This window comes from Metarhizium robertsii (assembly GCF_000187425.2).
Source record: "Metarhizium robertsii ARSEF 23 chromosome Unknown MAA_Scf_6, whole genome shotgun sequence".
NCBI classification, from domain to species: Eukaryota; Fungi; Ascomycota; class Sordariomycetes; order Hypocreales; family Clavicipitaceae; genus Metarhizium; species Metarhizium robertsii.
In genome coordinates this window covers 1,959,680-1,978,765 of record NW_011942204.1, presented here as the reverse complement: position 1 = coordinate 1,978,765, position 19,086 = coordinate 1,959,680, and the positions used below count along the sequence as shown (strand labels likewise).

The following is a 19,086-nucleotide window of genomic DNA, read 5'->3' as shown; positions in this document are numbered from 1 at the left end:
TTACAGCTCTAGGCGTCTTAAAGGATAGTATATATTTATAAGTATATTTATTAAAAGCTATATATATATATATATATACATTAAAACTTATATAAGTTAAGCTTTAATATCAGGATATATTATATTCTAGTCTTATTTGTATTAGTATATAGAAACCGCAAAGTAATAATTCAATCTGCAATTGCATAAGGCAAAAGTAACTAGCCCAGGGTCGGTAGCCGTCTTGGCTAATACTGCAGACTGTCAAGCTCAGCGAAACGGTAGTCGAAACTGCTCGTTCTTGTCCACACAATGGTCCCGGCTGCCCATTCACATCCTCCATCATGAGATTCTCAAAGGGTCAAGAAAGGGGTGTTTTAGCAGCTCTTTAGCAGTCTTCCTTTTCTCGGGTAGCCATTGCAACATACAGGCGGCAAAGTCTAGAAACTGCTCCTTTTCCTCTCCAACTAACTCGGTCACCATATCAGATAACTTCTTCCCTTCTTCGACCAAGTCCTTGCGGATAATGCAGCCTATCATGTGACGATTGGTTAGGGTTATAATGTGGTTGTGTGGCCTTGTAACGTACCGTCTTCGTCAAAAAAAGGACCTCCCCAAAACTCGTTCATAGTTTCGCACTCTTTCCCCTTCGGACTTATGATAATCTTGCCGAGTTTAGCTTTACGACACATTCGTTCTCTTTGGACTAGAGCCTCAGGAGGATTTCCCAAGGTGGAAATCATTTGAGCAAGATGAACATGCGCGTCGTATTCGCCGTCCTCGCCAGCAGGCCGGTTGAACAGGCTAGTATCTTCTAACAGATTCCACATCTGTTGCAGTTAGAATAATTGTACAAACATGTGTCAAGGTCAATTACCACAGGGTTTTGATTTACCATTAGGCCGAGATTCCATATATCAGCACTGTATGACCACGGACAACCGAGAAACACCTCTGGGGCACGATACCGATGAGATTGGATGGGAGATAAATGCCCCCGATTATCAGGTAGTCCAGGGAAGCAGAGATTGAAGTCAGCAAGTCGGGGTAAGAGAGTAGTGCCACGGAGGCCACCAAGTTCATCATGTGACAAATACGTCACACGCCCGTCTTCGTTTCTGACATGCCTGGGCTGGGAATTAGTCTTGTAGTATTGCACAAGATCTTTCAGAACAGAGTCATCCTCAAGGGTGACCATGATATTATCATCCTTGATATCTAGCAACGCGGTTAGCGACATAAATGAGGTGCGAATGTAAAAACCGAACCTGTATGGATCAGACGGCACTCCGTGTGCAAGTAATCCAAAGCTTGGAGGAGGCAAAACATGTAAGCTTTGAATATTGGAGGCCCTAGCCTTTGTCGTGGAAGTCTTTGCTGGAACTGGAAAAGAGTCTCTCTCATGTGCTCAAATACGAGACAAGTGTGCGTCCCACGTTCACCTTGCAAGTCGAACACATCAATGGGTGTCCGAATATGTGAGAGACCTTCGTGTGATGGATTGGCCTTTGAGATGAGCTTCATCCATCTAATCTCATCAGCAGCATTTGCATCTAAAGCGGATATTTTGATGCTAACATACCGAGGACCTGCCGACTTGGCCCATCTTTTACTGATTTCAAGGTTAGATTCATGTCGCGGTGGCGGACATTTGGTCATTTGGAGTGTTCTAACTTCTCACCATGCTAGATTTTCTGCCAACCAGACAGTGGATCCCGAACCGAACCCGAGTTTCGCAATCGTTTTGAATCTGTCGCCAAGTATCTGGCCGGGCTGGGTTGGATGGAAATATTTCAAGCGACCATTCGGGAGCAGCTCTTCGTCAATCGGCCCAGGGAGGATATACGGCGCTGGTATTTTCATGGAACGTGAAAAGGGCCGCTTCCCAAAGCCTCCCATTTTGGGAGTTTTCTTGAAGCATGGTAGTCGCAGCTCAGTAATGAGCCGTGCACCGAACATGCTCAAGAAGTGGAGTCCGGTGAAGCTGAATTTTGTGGTTATTGTCTTCATCTGCCTTCTGTTTTGTTATCTGTCATCATGTCAAGGCCTTAAGAATAGTCACGTGAGGCTTATTGCACCAATCCACATAGACTGATGGGCTTAATCGTGCCTGAGGTAACGATCATTAAGTTGTTTGAACTGCTAATACTACACAACACCCAAGTATTTTCGGATCACAGCCTATAATCTAGCATATAGTACAAGCATCTCGTTCAATGCCAGAATAATAACTTTTGTTCTGCCGTCAAGGTTAAAACCAAATGCGCATAAAACCGCCAGTTTCTATTCTTTGCTGCTCTGGACTATCAAAAGAGATGCTCTCTATTTCCTTGGGCAAGCAAGTGTATGTGTCTGGTGTAATGAGCGCTGCCAAATGCCCTTTAGGCCGGAGCACTTTTCACCTTTTAACAAGAGCACGGCTATGCTGTAGTTGGAGTCATCCACAGCGGATCTGGCTGAAGAAACAAGCAGAAGGTCTGGTATTAACGTAAAAGTAAACATAGCCAAGAGACCACGAACATTCATCAACGGCATCCCTGGAGCCAAGGTAAACTCCACGTTCAATCATCTTCTTGTGACAATTTCAACTTATATTCCACAATCTAATTAACCATTCTAACCTCATGCCAACTGGTTGATGGGAATATGAGCAATCTCTTGTCCCCAGTGCTCAAGGCCATTGGTGGCTACGATTAGACGCACCCCAAAGCACATTCGAATATGACGCAGAAAACCCTCTCGAGATCGCGCTCGAAGGATCAAATCTGCTGGCCCTCGGTCCATAGGCACAAGGCTAGTCGACTTATCGCGCTTTGGATGGTAATTTTGGCGCATCCATAGACAGCCCCTGCACAAAAAGCCATGATATACGACGCCGGAGGCAATAGAGGGGAGGTAGATGTGTGCATAGCTTTCATGTGGATCTTCGATGTCATTAAAGGTGGTGGATATGAGGAGAGGATCGGTGGTATAGGGCCGTAGTTGCGCAGCTCGGTAATGTGCATAAAGCTCCCGTTTTGTGTCACTAAGACGCGTTGAGATTGGAAGATCCGTTATTTTCTTCTCCGAGCCATGAATCGCAAGCGCAAGCCTCTTTGCACAAGCGACGCTGACAAAACTTTCCGGTTTTGGGGTTGCAAATCTCCCATGGGGGTACATGAGCAAGCGAAGGATACCAGGTAATTGATCAACCTGACGTAGCGGTATACGAAAGCACTTCGCAGCAACACCTCGAGGCAGCACCCACAGTGACTGATTGCGCGAAGCACATATCCGACAACATCGCTGACAGGAAGGGAGAAACAATAACTGGCCATAGTGGCCGCACGAGAAGCAATTCTGAGATCGCAACGCGGCACGAAGTGCACCCGCAGGGTGATGGCCGATGAGACCTGAGAAGGCCAGCGCGGCCAGGCCTCGGTGAGCGTACTCGATCAAGTCCCTATATACTGGTGATGTTTGCACGAGAATGCTGGCTCGCCTACATGCGCCGGAGAATCGCAACAAGGACTGAAAGTCTAGCATCTCGAAGACGTTATGTAAAATTTCAATAGGAAGCTTTTCAAGGTGCCCGACGGAGGTTTTTGGGTCGTAATCCATCCTTGGTTCTTTGATTTCGATGTCTTTGGACCAGCGGCTTACATACTGTTCTATGTTGGATAGATATCTATACGAGAGTTTTTCAAGAAGAAGTTCATCCAACATAGAATCTCCGCTGTCAACCATGCGAAGATCGTGATTCGACACAGAATATCCGACGTGAGACATGGTCGTACGGGGTACAGGATGATTGCGTTGTGAAGCGAGTTGATCAATGCAGGCTCTTGGGAGGGAGACCCGGCAGCCTAATATACCCGTAAAGGGGTACTGCGCCCCGTTGATGCATCTTCAGAAGATAGAGACGTGTCCTGAAATGAGTGGAGGGCGATGGAAGCAGGCTGCGCCGGGCTGCCTAGAGGTTGATGTTGTACTACCAAAATGTAGAGGATGGTCTGGGAGAGTGTCTCTGCTTTTGCTCTCGAGTTGGGTCGAGTGAGGCGGAAGGAGAGGCGCTTCCCCGCGACCAATTAGGCAATAGCTGCTGCGGTGGCGTCAAATGACAATCTGCAATGTGGCGCTGCCCCTGATTGGCCCACTGGGACCACGTCTCAGCTTCAACACCAGCAACACCGGCAACCACATCATCAACTCTCCTCGGCACAATTCCACCCTGCCCCAGAAAGCAGCACCAGCTTTCCACCACCGCCGCCAAAATGATTCTCTCCACCCAAATATCACGGCTGGACGGTACATAACCCCGTCCAATGCTCCCCTTCCTCATCGCGTTCGCAGAAACTAATAACAACCAATGTAGGCCTCATGCTCTGCGCCTCGGTCGACGACTCCCCTGAACCCCCGGCCGTCACATCACTCAAGTCGCAAGTCCGCCAAATTCTACGCACCCTAACGCGCAACTCCACGCCCCAGGCGTCCATCGAATCCCCCCCTCACGCGATCCACTACCTCATCGACAGCGACATCGTCTTCCTCTGCATCTGCGACTCCAGCTACCCGCGCAAGCTGGCCTTCACATACCTCGCCGACCTGTCCCGCGAATTCCTCACCACCCACTCGCTGCAGCAGCTGCACTCGCCTTCGCTGCGCCCATATGCATATATGGACTTTGACAGCTTCATCACCAAGACGATGGCGACGTATGCGGATGCCAGGGCCGCTCAGAACCTGGATAAAGTCAACGATGAGCTGAGGGATGTGACCAAGGTCATGACGAAGAACATTGAAGACTTGCTCTATCGGGGGGACAGCTTGGATAGGATGGGAGAGATAAGTAGTCGGCTGAGAGACGATAGCAAGAGGTACAGAAGGGCCGCGGTGAGGATTAACTGGGATTTATTGCTGAAGCAATATGGCCCGTTTGTCGGGCTGGGATTTTTTGTCTTGTTGTTTATATGGATGAGGTTTTTCTAAAAAAACAAAAATGGGCACGGGACAAGGGGAAAACAAGGTTCGAGATGAGGGAAGAAGAAAAGAAAGAAACAGACATGTGCATTGGCCAGGAGATGTCATGGGGCGTTACGCGTACACAGTACAGCACAAGACTTGACGTATATGTATACTATTCTTAATGCTATTCAGTCATAAAGTCGTAATGGTATCCATGTCCAAGTTCCCCAAAACTCCAAATCAAACGCCAGCCTTGCCCGTCTGCTCGCATCTATTTTGCTTCACCGGCTACATGACGGTGCAGTTACCTGACTGTTGCCCACTGGGAACAACAACCTCGACGTGTTGCCACTCCATGTGTTCCTGTAACGATGCTACATCTTCAAACTCGTCATTCGGCTTGTACAATTCTTCCTCATCATCCTCGTCCTGCGGCTTTTTGGCTTCGTCTTCACAAAAAGGACACAGTAGTCTTGCCTGCCAGTCGCCGTGCAACGGGGCCAAATGGTTGGCAACTGCTATCGGCGGGAATATCACCAGCTTCTCTTGTGGGCCCGATGAACTTGTGCCGGTAGCTTGCCAATGCTGGCTATTTCCTTGCCGTCTCGGCAAAGATGCAGCTGTTCGTTCGTTCGGGACGTTTTCGAGATCCTCCCATATCAAGTGGCCGTCGCAAAAGTCGCAAATAAAAACCATGTCCTCCTCCCCGAATCGATCAAACGATCCGATTTTTGTGCATGCACCTAGCTCTTCCAACTGGCGCCTTTGATAGTCGGCCTCTGACACTTGCCGATTCGGCTGGACTGCAACCTTCGCCTGAGTGCGCCGTACCAGAAAAGCGCCCAGACATCTTTGCGAGGACTCCTGAGAGGATGTAAACACGCGCCTGGCTGCTCGGCACTGTGCTCGGTGTAATTCTCGCTGAAGAGAATGAGTTTCTCGTACCCACACAGGGTCAATTGGTCCGCCCGATCGACTCCAGTCCCTAAGGAGCTGAACATGAGCACGAAACTTGTCGCGAAGGAGCCTCAGCTCTTGCATCGTCTCGTCTAAGCACGTTAGCATTTGCCATTACCGAGATCTTCTGATTGACACATGCTTCCTTGGGGAAAAGTCACATACATTTTCGATCATGCTCGTATTGAGATTGTCCGTTGACTAACGGACATAGCTCCTGGAAGTCCTTCTTGGCCTCGTTCAGAGCTTCCTCCAGTGCCTTGACCTGTTCGTACTCGTCCTGACGCCAATGCCTCTTGTCGGCGAGACTAAATATGCGCAGTCCTTCAAGAAGACGATTTGCAATGTCAGCCAGCAGCGTGCCCACAGAATCGAAACCGCTCATTGCGGGCGTGCCCGATGTACCGAGGATTGCCGTCACTCGAGGCGGTTGCTCCCAGCGGGGTTCGATTCAACGTTACGCCGTCAGTCCCAGCTGAAGCAGACGTCTGGAGAATAGATGGCAAGCTCAATGCAAAACAGGAGAAGAGATTATAGCCTCGGTCGCCTGGCGAGCACCTCTGGGGCGCGCATGGAGGACGGTTGGTTCACAAGAGCCGCGGGTGCAAAGCCGGAATACGTAGTCTGGTTGCTGAGGTCCACCGTTGCCATAAGGCTTGAGGCTGTGAGCAGCGTGGCAGTGACTAGGTGTGCGGGCTGGGCCGCGGAATGGAGCTGTGACAAGCAGCGCTGAGGCTGTGCCAACCGGCAGCCGTTGGAGCCAAATATAGGTCAGTAAACACAAAGGATGAAATGGAATGGGGTGGAGGAGTGAGGCATGCGATGGAGAAAAATGCAACCCGAGTTGGTGTCGTGGCTAAGACGAAGGGTCGCTCCTTCCGCGATCCTGCTCCAGTCCCGTTCCATGTGACACGGGAGCTGCCCTCCAGCTCAGTGCGCTTTTCCTCACTCCTCCACCACCAATGTTTGGCCGCCAACGAAGTCAAACCAAAGCAAACAATGCGTGGCACAAACTGAATCAAGCTTAACCAACGTTTCCAGCCTTGCCGGCAGACATTGATAATGCCACGCGTGTTTCCGAAACGCCCCTGCTGTTTGACCGCACGAGATCCCTGAACGCATGAGTTGCCAATGGCATGCTGTGGAGCTGGTTGGAGGCCTGCCAAACACACGCCTGAGTCGCGAATCGGTTGGTTGCCCGAGTCAACACCAGGGAGCTGTCAAGTTGGGCAATTCATTGGGACCGCTGATGTTCCAGACGCGTTTTAGCCTAGATAAGACCTTCATGATGACGTTTGTACGTTGCATTCTAGAAGGGTTCCTGAGCGGTAGCTGCTTCGACAAAAGTAGGGATTAAAAAGTTAGTCTTTGGTAGTCGCTCAGCGGCCTATATTAGATTAATCCAAGCTGATAGCAGGTGTTTCATTCCGCTGTGGCTCCAGATGTCCTCTCACGGTCTTGCTCTAACATTGCCCAGGTGGCTGACAGCACACAACATAACCCGACTTGTCTTGGCCGACCGAAATGCTGCGCCCAGCACCTTCTGACGAAACTCGCCTTCCCCTCGATTTATTTTTTTTTCTTGGCAGGAACTGTTCGTGTCACAGTGTACAAAGACACCCGTGGGCGACTGACGCGGTGACGAGTGCGACCGCCCATCCATTTTTGAACCAACAGACGAAGAGGCCGTGCGCGAAGATGGATTTGCCAACCAATGTCTGTGGGAGCGGCTATCTTGTCCAACCGTCGACCTGATACCAATAGCCTTAGCTTCTATACCTACTAAAACAGGTCATGTCTGCAAGCCTAACCTGGCGTAGACAGCGGCGAAGAGAAAGACGCAAGAGAGAGCAGCTTTAAACGCTTCAATGTTCGCAAAAGCTCCACTCGACTTGGTTTAGCTCATCGTCCACATTCTGTTGTAAAACAGTCCTCTCGGCCATGAGCTCCTCCCTCAGTTTCTTCGCCTCATCCAACTCCATGATCGAATCCATATTTTGAAGAACGGTAGCCACCGCCTCGCTCTGGCCCCCACTTGTGTACCAATGCCTTTGTTGAGGGGGTACGTTGGACGTCGAAATTACCGGTATAGCCGGGTCAACAAGGAACAGTGCGAGAATCTTCCTGTGTCCCGGCTTGGTTGGGTCCTCGAGCTTGAAGGGCTGCACTCGGTGTTGGCACAAGTTTGAAAAGAAGAGCGACCGCCCAGGGCGCGTGAGTACGCTTCCCACGTCTTGGAGGGTGTCGAAACCGCTGCGGATGGCGAATACTCGCTCGATGGACGCCCTGTCGTTTTGTTGGTACTTGAGCCGCTGGCCGAGGTTCTCCACGTTGGCGGGCGTACGGAATGCAAGCCGGGATTCGGTAATGTTGTGGCAGTCGTAGTAGAACAAAGCCGTAGCACAAATGTGCTCGTTCAGTTGACCCTCGATGTGCCACGAGCCGCCGTCGTAGGATGGTTTGTCAGGCGTGAGGTGAATATTGGCTAGTTTCACGATAACTTGGATGCGAGGAGTGCGATTGAAGAATCCCGAGGATCTGATGTGTTTCCTTGAGACTCTAAAGTAGGGAGAGGCTTTATTTATGTCGTCTTCTTCAATATCCGAGTTGTCATATTCGTCGTCATCGTCGTCGTCATCGTCATCATAATCCTCGCCCTCGGAATCAACATCATTGGGATTTTCGGATTCGTCACTATTCTCACCATCAGAGGTGTAGTATTTTCTTTTTTCGTCTTCGGTTTCTTCGCTGCAAAGTTGGCCCAAAGTGTCGCCATCCAATTCCCGATTTTGGTGTTCCGCGCCATCGTTACCATCCTCACTCTGTTTCGCTGCCTCTTCCGGGACAACGTCAGGTCGCGAAACCCCACGACCAACCTTTCGAGCTGTAAGGCGCTGCACAGGAAACCTCTTTACCCAACGGTAAATTAGATCCCAGGCCGGCAAGGACTTTTGGATAAACTCCCCTATGACGGGATACAAAGCAGCGTGGTCCTTGGGGTGCAAGTTATTAATGTAACTCTCAATCGTCGCCCGACCGTCTTCGTCAATGGCAACGTCACACGGCAACCACTGAAATCGGGGCGACACGACTTCTATTGGTGCTCCGCGCCAGTCGATTGTCGCCTCCAGTTGAGACTCGGAGTCGTCGCCTGGCTTCTCTAGTAGGAACCCACGACCGCAAAAGTTGAGGCAGTCGTCCAAGCCAATTCGTTGATGCCGCATGATGCGGGAACGGCCATATAGTAGCGGGAAGAGCGATGGGTGCACCAAGTCAAGGACCTTGCCGTCGCTCCCTGGGTGCCAATCCTTGTCGCTGTCTGCCACATGCTCAAGAGACTTGACCGCCGTTTTGAGCCGCTCCGTCAAGTCTTCAGAGACGAGCTTGTCAGACTTGATAACACAGGTCGAGTGGTCCATGACGGGGATTAAACTCGTTTCTTCGTACAAGGCCGCCTTTTTGCGAAGCTCCTGGATACACTACCATCTCGAGAGTTAGCCAGGGTATATATGTACCGGGGCGCTCAGTGGACAATTGCCGGCTCACCATCTCTGCCATGTTCTTGGTAAAATCTCCATGTTTCCTGTACTCTGCCCAGTTTAAGCTCAGAACCTCCTGCTTCCATCTCGCTGCAATATTAGGGTCGCAGACTTTACGCCACCACTCGGGCTTGTTCGTAATGTCCTCCATGAACTTCAGCATGCACACTTCCCGAATGAGCAAAGTCGTTGCCTTCCAGTCCTTGTTACGGTCGCCCATGAGCACGGGGAAGCGTTCTTTCCGAGGCGGAAGATAATTCAAGGGCAGGCCGTAGCCCGGAAGCCGAATGGCTTCGGAGGGGGTAGGTATGGGTCGAGGTTTCGGCCGGGGCGAGGAGCGAGGAGATGCATTGTCCTACGTGCTGAGAATGAGTTATCCAAGGATCAAAATGCAAAGAGGATCAACGCACATCAAACTGAACGAATTGGACGTTTTCCATTGTGCAATTTCTATGGTCGAGCCGCCGTGTGTTGTGTGGTAGCCGAAGCTTCGCGACAAGTTGGCAGCAGGTAAAATAATTACGACATGTTTTTGCGCAACGGCGGGTATATGTAGTTATACCTCGTTTCGCGCTACGATGACGGAGTAGTAGTGAAGAGGCTTAGCAATGCTGCGCAGTTCATATATGCCGGGTTCATTGGAGACGGACAATTTCCTCACAAACGGCGGCATCACCGTGTCAGGATACCGTATCGCGAGTCATGCAGTTTCCGATCAACAGTTCAATAATATATAGAACAGTGTATATAAGCATTCACTGTGCCTTCACTCTATGACGACGAACCAGGGATTGGAGACCCCGTATCCAACCACATTGTGTGCGATCGGCAGCCTAGTAAGTGGGACGCGATGCGCCGAGAAGCCTAAATTGGCGATCATCTATGCAGCCTAGCCGGTTAATGTTTGGCTCTTGTCAGCGCGGAGCGTTGTGGAACGAAACTTAGGCAGCGGCCCGGGGTGTCTGGTTCGGGCGACGCATCTGCCGCAACACCATCTCCCTTGTTTGACCTCGTGTAAACGGTCAACCGGATTCATCTCGCGCTTTACTTGTCACTCTAGGTTGAGCATGGCGCTTAAGAATCGGGCCTCTACACGGTTTTTCCTACGATAAGCCCCCAGAATTGGCGGAGGGACTTAATATATACTCCTGTGCCATCCTTTTAAAGATGTGTAGGAACACGACTGTGGGAGCTATCATTGCTACATGGCTCAGGGGGGATGCACCGCAGAGGCCAGAGAGCAGGATAACCTACGATGTAAGCTTTTTGAAGGAGCGAATTCAGAATTTTATCCCTCTCACAGACAAATGGCACTTCACGGCGCTGCTTGACCCAAAGGGTACAAAAAGCAGTGTAGCCCCAAAGGACGAAAATACAAGTCAGCCACGCTAGGTATGTCATTAAAATGAGACATAAAAACGACTTGATTGCAGAGAGGAAAGTATTTCCAACTAGCTTTCGGCACTTGACCGCCTCGTCACTTATTCTCCGTGTCTGTCCCCTTGTCTTCGTCCCCGTCTTCCGAGTTGTCCATCTGGTCCCAGAGCAGCTTTGCCTCCTGCAAGATGACCTTGAGCAATTCATTATCCGCCAGACTCTCGGGAATGTCCACCTCTGGCATGGCCCGCTTGGCCGTTTTCGGGGCCGGTTTTTCAGACTGCTCGTCATCCGTCCCGAGTTTCTCATTCTCGGCCCCATGCTCCTGTGTCAAAGCAGCCCCGACTTCGGCCACAGCAGGACTTTTGACGCCGTCCGTATCGACGTCCGCACCGTTCTGGTCGCCATTCGTCTCAACGTCAGTGTTCTCAGAGCCGCGAGAAAGGATAAGCAACGACGCGATAAAGAGTTCCTTGAGGTACGCAAAGCTGAACCCCGCGGTGAGTTGGGCAATAACACGGCACAGCTCGTCGGGAAAGTCGACGGCAGCCTCACCGGCATATTTGCCCGCCCACTGTCGACAGTAGGCGACCCGCTCCGGCTCCCCGGGCAGCTTGAAGTGAAACTTGCGATCAAACCGGCTGGGCCGCTTGGTGATGGAGGCGTCCAGCTTGTCGAGGTGGTTTGTCGACCCGACCATCAGGATGCCCTCGTTGGACTGTAGCCCGTCCACCTCGTTGAGGAAGTAGCTCCGGGTCTCGCCAGCCACCAGGCTGTCCAGGTCCTCAAAGACGAGAAGACACGGTGCCATGGCGCGGGCGTGCGAAAACATGCTCTTCATGGCGTACTTTGGCCCGCGGAAAATACTGTCAAAGGACTTGACAATGAGGGAGGGAATAGGCGGCTGTCTCGCCGCAAGGGAGTTGACAAGCGCCTTGATGCTGAGAGTCTTGCCGTTGCCCGGGACGCCGTGGAGGATGACGCCGCGCTTCCACGGCACGCCCATGGAGGTGTAGAGCTCGCGGTTGTCGAAGAAGGACAGCACGTCCTTGATCAGGTTGGCCTTTAGCGAGGGAACTTGTACCACGTCGTCCCACGAGAATCCCCGCACGCTCTTGAACATTTCGGCCGATTTGGACCAGCACGAGTCGTCAAAGACGTAGATTTCTTGGTGTAGCGTCTTGGCCCAGGCGCCTGCGGCAAGGATCAGGGCGTCAATCTGCCCATGGTGGACGCCTTTGACGTTGTCATCGGCCGGTGCTAGAATGTAAAACTGCTTCTCGAGGTTATCGAATCTGTTCAGATAGCCAATTTCGTAGATGATGAAGTCATAGCCATTCCAGGAGTAGGCCCAGCGGCAGAAGCGGATTTCGTCTTTGAGAGTGCCCGCACCCGCATCGCGGATTGGGAAGCGACACGGATCGGAACATTTGGTACCACTGCGTGTATATTCGCGCAAAGCGTCGTAGCCCGCGGCGTCGTCGAGCGTCTTGGACGCATGGCCTGCATCAGCATAGCCGACCACATCGCAAGAGGAGCGTTTGGTACGCGTGACGTGGTAGCCAGGATGAGTGTCACGGAGCATCTGCATGGTTACCAGCTCAATATCCGTACGGGCTAGGCTGCCATGTTGCTTCCAAGCGTTGAATGCGGGTTGGTCGTTGACCGTCATGTTGGGCCAGAGAATATTGGCACAGAGATGGCCGAGAGTACGACTGCAAGTATCAAGAAGAGGGATGATCAAACGATGACTTGATGGGAGCTGCAAAGTTTGTATCGGGGCAAAATGACTCGAACGGCGAAGACAGAGTCCAGTCTGGTCTGGTCGATATATATGCCAGTTGGCATGTATGGAAAGATCAAGTGGCATCGTGCAGGTGGCCAGCCTGGTTCCTTCCACCACACCGCCCTCTGTGATAAGGCCGTCTGGGAGCCTAACATTGAAACCCCGACATTTTCGAGGGGGTGTGAGTATAGTGCCACCTGTTGACACTGGCAACTGGTGTCTGGTTTCTGGTTGTTGGCTCAATGTCAACTTCGTTCATCTGTACAGGTATGATGCAGGCCTACTGCTGCTGCCTAGTTCTGCCTGAGGTCCGTCCGTGCAGATTTGCATCCAAGCTCCAATGTTACAACAGAACCAACAGTACCAGACTCCATAGATGCCAGACATGTACACCGTAGGATTGACAAGGAGACAACCCCATTGTGCACATGAGCTCTGCGGCTGTGCAACAAAGAAAAAAGCCTGGTTGGCAAGACTGTCGAGTGAGGCTGAGCAGGCCATCCCCAGGCGGAAGTTGGGGCCTCATGAAGAAGAGGTCTGCATCGTCGGAATTCTGCGCGAACCGTTGCCATCTTTGTCGTCTTTGAACAGCGTATCGCCGTGGGTGTAGAGCATTGCCGTTGAGAGTGGGGAGCAGGTTTCGGGTAGATGCACCTCTGAGCAATGAAGGTACATATGTAGTTTCCGAGACCATTTCACTCGTACAAAACGTCGCATGCAGCAACTTGTGGCTACTCTTGCGTCGAGTGGTTTCCCCGTCAGGGATGGGTGTTGATAGCAGAGTGACTCTCTGAACCTCGTAACCCTCAGAGGTGTTGAGTCTCCTTTTTGGGAATGTTATGTACTCCTGGTGGATCCCTATTAGCCCGCGAATTGGTTCCTCGTGATTGGTCTCTGACACTTTTAGAGCAGACATTAAAACCAACATTGAAACCATATTAATACATGTGCTTTTCAGCGCAGGATCAATTGGCCATGTACGCTGTCAAGTAGCCTCAAATATTGGCCTGTCCGTGCCAAAACCCCAATCTTTAAACCAGCTGCCGTATCCCTTGGAGGTTGGACAATGCCCCAATTAGTTGTAGCGGAGTAAACATGGTCTTTACCACTTGGCTTGTTCCACAGGACATATCTATCATACATCCATACATGTACCATCTTATATGGCTCAGACCCATTGTCCTTTGTCGTAAAGTCCAACTGCGCTACCACCTGGCTCTGGAAGCAGGTCATGAGATGTTGCGAACAGCAGTCATGTCTTTGGGCATCTTGCTGCTCACCGAGTCTCTCGCGTACTTTGCAGATGAGTATGACGCAACCCAACACCCAACGCCGCTCCAGCTGCACGTGCAAGTGTCAGGGTTGCAAGCAGATGCAACGATGCAGCCATTCATGTTTCACGTCCTTACCCTAGTAGCGCCCATCCCGTGCTCTGTACGCAATGCGAAAGCTGCCGCTGGGAGCAGGTCTTTTCGGATCTTCCTGTTGCCGTGAGCTCGCGTTGTTCAAACAACTCTGTACTTGTGCGTTGTCACTTCCAAGGAGGTGTTGAAGTTATTTCTTCCAGATAAATATGCGGGCCGCTGTCCAAGACCATGTGTTTACTTTGAATGTCATGATAGTATAAAACATCCCAGAAAGAAAGGAGACTGCGAGGATTTGTAAGGCGTAATTGACGGCACATCAAGTATTGGATACAGTCATGACTGTCAACAAACTATGCAGACAAGTAGCAAACAGCAGCAGTAGACATGAGCCATAAATGGGCTGGGCCCTTCTCGTCACTGGATGATTGGCCTTGTCCCTTTATCAATCAATCAACTCAGAAGACCTTGCAGCCAGGCCCAAATTTCAGTCCAAACCCCCTTCACCGTCTGCCAGCACGCCCTCACTTGCTCCCAAACTTGACTGAGCCACTCAATTACCACCTCAAAGATTCGTTCAATTTGAGTGAGAATCTTGGACCAAAACAGCATGAACCCGTTGCCGAGGATATCCCAAAAATCGGCGGCCCGCTGCTGCTGGTCTTCGGGGAGGCCCTCAATCAGAGCCAAAACTCTCTCCGTGCTCGCATCAATATTGGCAATGGACTCTGCCTTCATCCTTTCTCCTTGTGCTTTGACCCGCTCTATAGCAGTGGGTTTATCCGCATGGCCACTCTCCAGGTCATCGGTGACGGACTGGTGCTCATCAGTGAGACCCGAGTGGTGGTTGGCTTGGTCCTCCATGACCACCTTGACCTCTGGGAAGTCATTGGCCATGGACTTGAGCTCCTTCTCGCTGTACTTGGACTTGTCATCTTGAATCTTGGAGAAGTCTCCGGTTTGGATGGCCCGTTTGTATGTGGCCGCGGAGTTGAGAATCTGAGCTTTCCACGAAGACATCGTGTCTGTATGTACTAAGTCACAAGTCTCATTAGCCATAATATACAACAGTATTTGAAGGGGGGAGATTGGAGTAGGGGCAGAGGGAGCATACAAACGTGAGATTACTGTGGTGTAGGACTAGCAACTGGAGTGAACAAGATTTCAGCGTTTGAATGATGGTAAAAGAAAGTGTAAAGGAAGCAAGCCGGATAGTGCTGTGTGGCCTCCTTTATATGTTGTTTTTTTACTTCAATGTTGCATTACAGGACATCGACTACCACCCCTCTCTAGATGTCTCTCCCCTTCGTCTTCACTAGTCTGAGACACGAGCATCCAGATGCAGGCAAGTTCGGCACTCTGTGTGTGACTCTACGCGACAAGGGCAAGGCGTTTGGCCAAGTCTCAGCCTTCCATGTCTCCTTCACCGCATCTCGTACATGCTGGGCACACTGACCGAGGTGGGGAAAGATCGATCTATTGATAGGAAAAAGCAACAGACACGACCCGAGCCCGAGCCTGAGCCCGAGCTACTTGTCGGCGCCAAACTGGCGATTTGCTGCCCAACAGCTCGCCCGAGGACACTAGCATGCATGTGTAGCTGGCTGAACACCAAGCTACGAAAGGCGACGATCCATACTCTACCGCTGCAAGTGAACGCATTCAGCATATGCGGGGTATTTCGGCTGCCAGAACGGGGATGTCTAGTAACACCGGTCACCAGTAACTATACTACTACGAGACGTGTCGTTGCTTGTATTAATGGTCCATCTCATATGGTGCCGTTGGTGCATTGTCCAAGGATGAAAAAATGCTGGTATATCGTAGATTTCTTGTATACACACCCCAGTCAACATGAGTGCGGGAGGAGTATCAAAGTCATGGGATGAATTGAGGGATTAATCCATACAGCAGCAGAACCTGTAAGAAGTCACCAGCCGAAAGGCAGGTCAAGGGGTCTTTATTTCGGTGCAACCACACTTCTCGGTACTCGGTAACGCTGTTTGGTTTAACCTCTTCTACCCCTGTGGTTGTCTTTCTAGTTACATCTGGTTACGCTGTGGAACAACCAACGTGGCACAACATACAATCTGCGGCAGAATATATTTGCACACAGAGAAGTATACACTACTGCACTGCGGCATGTTTCAATATGGAGCGCGATAGCCAGTTACCTGATATTGTTCAATACTTTTTGTCTCCCACTATAACTTAACCTCTGTGTAGCGGGTGGTTTGTTTACGGCCGCATATGTGTGCATATGGATCTCAACAGCCATTTGCAAGCTGAGCCTCTAAATGTTGCCACTCGAGTCCGGCAGTGTGCGTGCTGATCCCATCGTCAGAGACTAGAGGGTAGTTTATCACTTGACAAGTGTGATAAGGGCTGAGTAGAAGGCGAAAGCAAATTCTTAAAAGCAAATGCTTAAAAGCAAATACTTAATTCATTCAGTAACCGGCTTTATTTTTAAAGCCTCTTCACTTTCTTATAACCCTTTAATGTGACAAGGTCGTAGTTATATCAACCGGTGAGCATTTAAACCTAGAAGCTTAAGGCCTCAACTAGGCTTTGAGCCCTCATGTAACTACGATCAGTTTTAGGCGCCGCCCATCCTGCAACGCTACGTGGATTTCTTGTAGTAGAGGGCATTAATTCTGCATTGCGCAATAAAAATAAGTAGTTAACTAAAGAGCTATGTAAATACAAGAAGTCGGTGAGGGTCTTCTGCCCTAGGTCCCGTCATCGTAGTCCTTGCGTAACCGTGTGACAATACGTGACTTCCGTGCAACTCACACATTGACAACTGTGGGCATTGGTAGGATTTAGCTAGCAAGTGCTTCCCACTCCACATGTATTTGTTTCGCAAACCCTTTCTTCGCCGTGCATCTGCTATGACAAAGTTTGAAGATTGGAGGGCCAATATTAAGGTTCGACGTCTCACCCCCCGGGCATTATACCGACCAATCATCATGTCATAGACAGCTACCACATGTCAAGCTTTCAACGTCTAATATCTGATCGGCACTGTGGCTGCGTTCTAGGCTCGTGGATGATGGACAGCGTAGGACAATGACAAGGTAGCTGACAGCAGGGACACCTCTGTGCATGTATATAAAGGTGTGGCCGCCTTCCTACGAGCTGTGGTATGAACAAACGGCGCAAAGACTTTCCCTTGAATGTAAAATCGACGTGCACCTCGGATGGATCCAAATGGCCATGATAGTGCTAAAACTCCTAGGTCGACGGACCAGAAGAGTTCCATCGCCGTTGCCATTATAGGCGGAGGTGTTGCAGGTTGCATACAGGCCATCTACTTGGCAGAAGCTTATCCTTGGCTACGGATTCTGATTTTTGAGAAGAATACGGATATACTAAGTGGGACGAGTCGCATAAATCCTGGAAGATCAAATTTGGGGTTTCACTATCGCCACTTGGAGACGGCCATCTTTTGTCAAGACACAACTGTCAAGTTTGCGAAATTTCTTCGCAGAATTGGATGCCAGCATATCTTTGCGCAGGCGCCGCAGCGTGGAATATATGTCATCATGGAGAGTCCCATACAAGTTTTAGGCAATGTGATCAAGCCTGTTTTCTACCCCGAAGAGGTTGTGCCCGTCTTTGAACAGATCAAGGCCCATGCTATTGAAAAGTACACCGATGATAGGGACTTTGAAAATCTCTTTGGTCCGCCCGAACGAATATGCAGACAGCTTGCACGAAAGGAGTATGAGTCATTCCTAGCGCCGGGGATATTGGCATCAGTCGCGACTTGTTACGAAACAGCCGAGATGACATTTAACACTAACAGCATTTGTTCGTTCTTGAGCAGCCATGTTCAAAGTTTCAAGAATATCTCCATCAGGACAAAAGCCAAGGTCACACAACTGCAAAATATAGATCAGGCGGACGGCGGAGGCTACCGCATCGGCTGGTCAAACTTGCGAAACGGCAAAGACCAGACTGACGCGGTGCAGTTACTTACACTTGCATGTTGGGAGAACATTGGCATTTTCCGACAGCAGCTTAACGAGCCTGGCGGCGGACCAACACACAATCGCCTAAAGATGCTGGGCATCTTGGATATCCACGTACAGGCCGACTTGCTGAAAACGATCCGTCCGATATTCGTTGCATCTGGTCCCTTCTGCATGATCTCTCCCCAGGAGCTCATTGAAGACTCAAACGGCCATATTCATTGCGTATGTGCTTGCACGTTGGCCATTGCAACAAATGTGATGACCGTTTTGGACAGCGAGCCCATACCTTTCTCATACGAAAGAATGCTTAGTGGTACCATGAGCCATGAGGAGAGAATGCAAATGGCCAACCCTATACTATCGGGCGCGAAGCAATACTTTGCCTGCCTCAAGGACGCCGATCTTATTGATGTTCGGTTTGGCACGGTTAGAGTTCCATACGGGGACGGACACAGCATGGATTTACATGACGCAGCCAGTGAGCACCATAGGCGGAATTATCCAGGATGTTACCGACTTGGCGACGGGTTGTATGTTAATGAAGCAATGAAAGTTGCTTATAGTGTCTACAATGCCGAGATGCTGGTAGATTGGGTTGGCGCTGACATTTCCGGCTGACACGCGGCTCACACGCATTTCATGACCTCTTTCATTGGTCATGATAAACTAGAGAGTCAGACTCATCTTGGCTAATGGCTTAATGCATGCTACAGGTCAAGACGAATATATGTTCTTTACGTGGCATATGTCAAGTAGCCTCGGCACCAGTCACATATGAATATCGTCTCTACAATAACTTTGTAGATAGATATATACAACACAAAATATGAGAGCCATGGTGGCCTCGATAATACATCGCTGCCGCTCGATGAGCCACGACACAGATCCAGCATAAGCTCTTCATTCTGGTCTTTTGTAGCTAGCAAGATGAAGGAAAAATATTTCACTTCACGTAACTGGCAGGCAAACAAATAATATGGCATACTACCCCGTATTTATGAATAAGCTGCAACAGTAGTTAGGTGTAGTGGATGGTCAACCATATACATGCAATGCCATCCAATTTCCGTGACAGGTCTGCAGATGGAGAATTCACTCTCGGTTTCGTTTCCAGAGTATCGTGCGGCAGTAACAATGGCATTGAGGGTCAAGATTACCATGTT

General features: G+C 50.3%; 8 protein-coding genes across 8 annotated transcripts; 2 read left to right on the top strand and 6 right to left on the bottom strand.

Annotated features, from left to right (window-relative positions):
• Positions 1-321: 321 nt before the first annotated feature.
• MAA_06251 (protein kinase C) lies at positions 322-1,878 on the bottom strand (the record flags this gene model as incomplete). Its single annotated transcript, XM_007824249.2, has 5 exons — positions 322-512; positions 569-809; positions 875-1,197; positions 1,248-1,591; positions 1,661-1,878. 5 exons carry the CDS (start codon positions 1,876-1,878, stop codon positions 322-324), a joined length of 1,317 nt encoding a protein of 438 aa, XP_007822440.2.
• Positions 1,879-2,601: 723 nt separating this feature from the next.
• Positions 2,602-3,747, bottom strand: MAA_06252 (F-box domain, cyclin-like protein; the record flags this gene model as incomplete). The annotated part of the gene is made up of 1 exon (XM_007824250.1): positions 2,602-3,747. The coding sequence occupies one exon, from the start codon at positions 3,745-3,747 to the stop codon at positions 2,602-2,604; it is 1,146 nt and encodes a 381-aa protein (XP_007822441.1).
• A 485-nt stretch (positions 3,748-4,232) lies between these two features.
• Positions 4,233-4,947, top strand: MAA_06253 (Longin; the record flags this gene model as incomplete). Its single annotated transcript, XM_007824251.1, has 2 exons — positions 4,233-4,266; positions 4,334-4,947. The coding sequence occupies 2 exons, from the start codon at positions 4,233-4,235 to the stop codon at positions 4,945-4,947; spliced, it is 648 nt and encodes a 215-aa protein (XP_007822442.1).
• Positions 4,948-5,211: 264 nt separating this feature from the next.
• On the bottom strand, positions 5,212-6,265 carry MAA_06254 (uncharacterized protein; the record flags this gene model as incomplete). The annotated part of the gene is made up of 2 exons (XM_007824252.1): positions 5,212-5,972; positions 6,046-6,265. The coding sequence occupies 2 exons, from the start codon at positions 6,263-6,265 to the stop codon at positions 5,212-5,214; spliced, it is 981 nt and encodes a 326-aa protein (XP_007822443.1).
• Positions 6,266-7,745: 1,480 nt separating this feature from the next.
• MAA_06255 (duf1665 domain containing protein) lies at positions 7,746-9,859 on the bottom strand (the record flags this gene model as incomplete). The annotated part of the gene is made up of 3 exons (XM_007824253.1): positions 7,746-9,359; positions 9,427-9,774; positions 9,830-9,859. The coding sequence occupies 3 exons, from the start codon at positions 9,857-9,859 to the stop codon at positions 7,746-7,748; spliced, it is 1,992 nt and encodes a 663-aa protein (XP_007822444.1).
• Positions 9,860-10,896: 1,037 nt separating this feature from the next.
• Positions 10,897-12,468, bottom strand: MAA_06256 (proteasome-activating nucleotidase; the record flags this gene model as incomplete). Its single annotated transcript, XM_007824254.1, has 1 exon — positions 10,897-12,468. One exon carries the CDS (start codon positions 12,466-12,468, stop codon positions 10,897-10,899), a length of 1,572 nt encoding a protein of 523 aa, XP_007822445.1.
• A 1,931-nt stretch (positions 12,469-14,399) lies between these two features.
• Positions 14,400-14,966, bottom strand: MAA_06257 (uncharacterized protein; the record flags this gene model as incomplete). The annotated part of the gene is made up of 1 exon (XM_007824255.1): positions 14,400-14,966. One exon carries the CDS (start codon positions 14,964-14,966, stop codon positions 14,400-14,402), a length of 567 nt encoding a protein of 188 aa, XP_007822446.1.
• Positions 14,967-17,491: 2,525 nt separating this feature from the next.
• MAA_11351 (uncharacterized protein) lies at positions 17,492-18,541 on the top strand (the record flags this gene model as incomplete). The annotated part of the gene is made up of 1 exon (XM_011413339.1): positions 17,492-18,541. The coding sequence occupies one exon, from the start codon at positions 17,492-17,494 to the stop codon at positions 18,539-18,541; it is 1,050 nt and encodes a 349-aa protein (XP_011411641.1).
• Between the last annotated feature and the right edge of the window lie 545 nt (positions 18,542-19,086).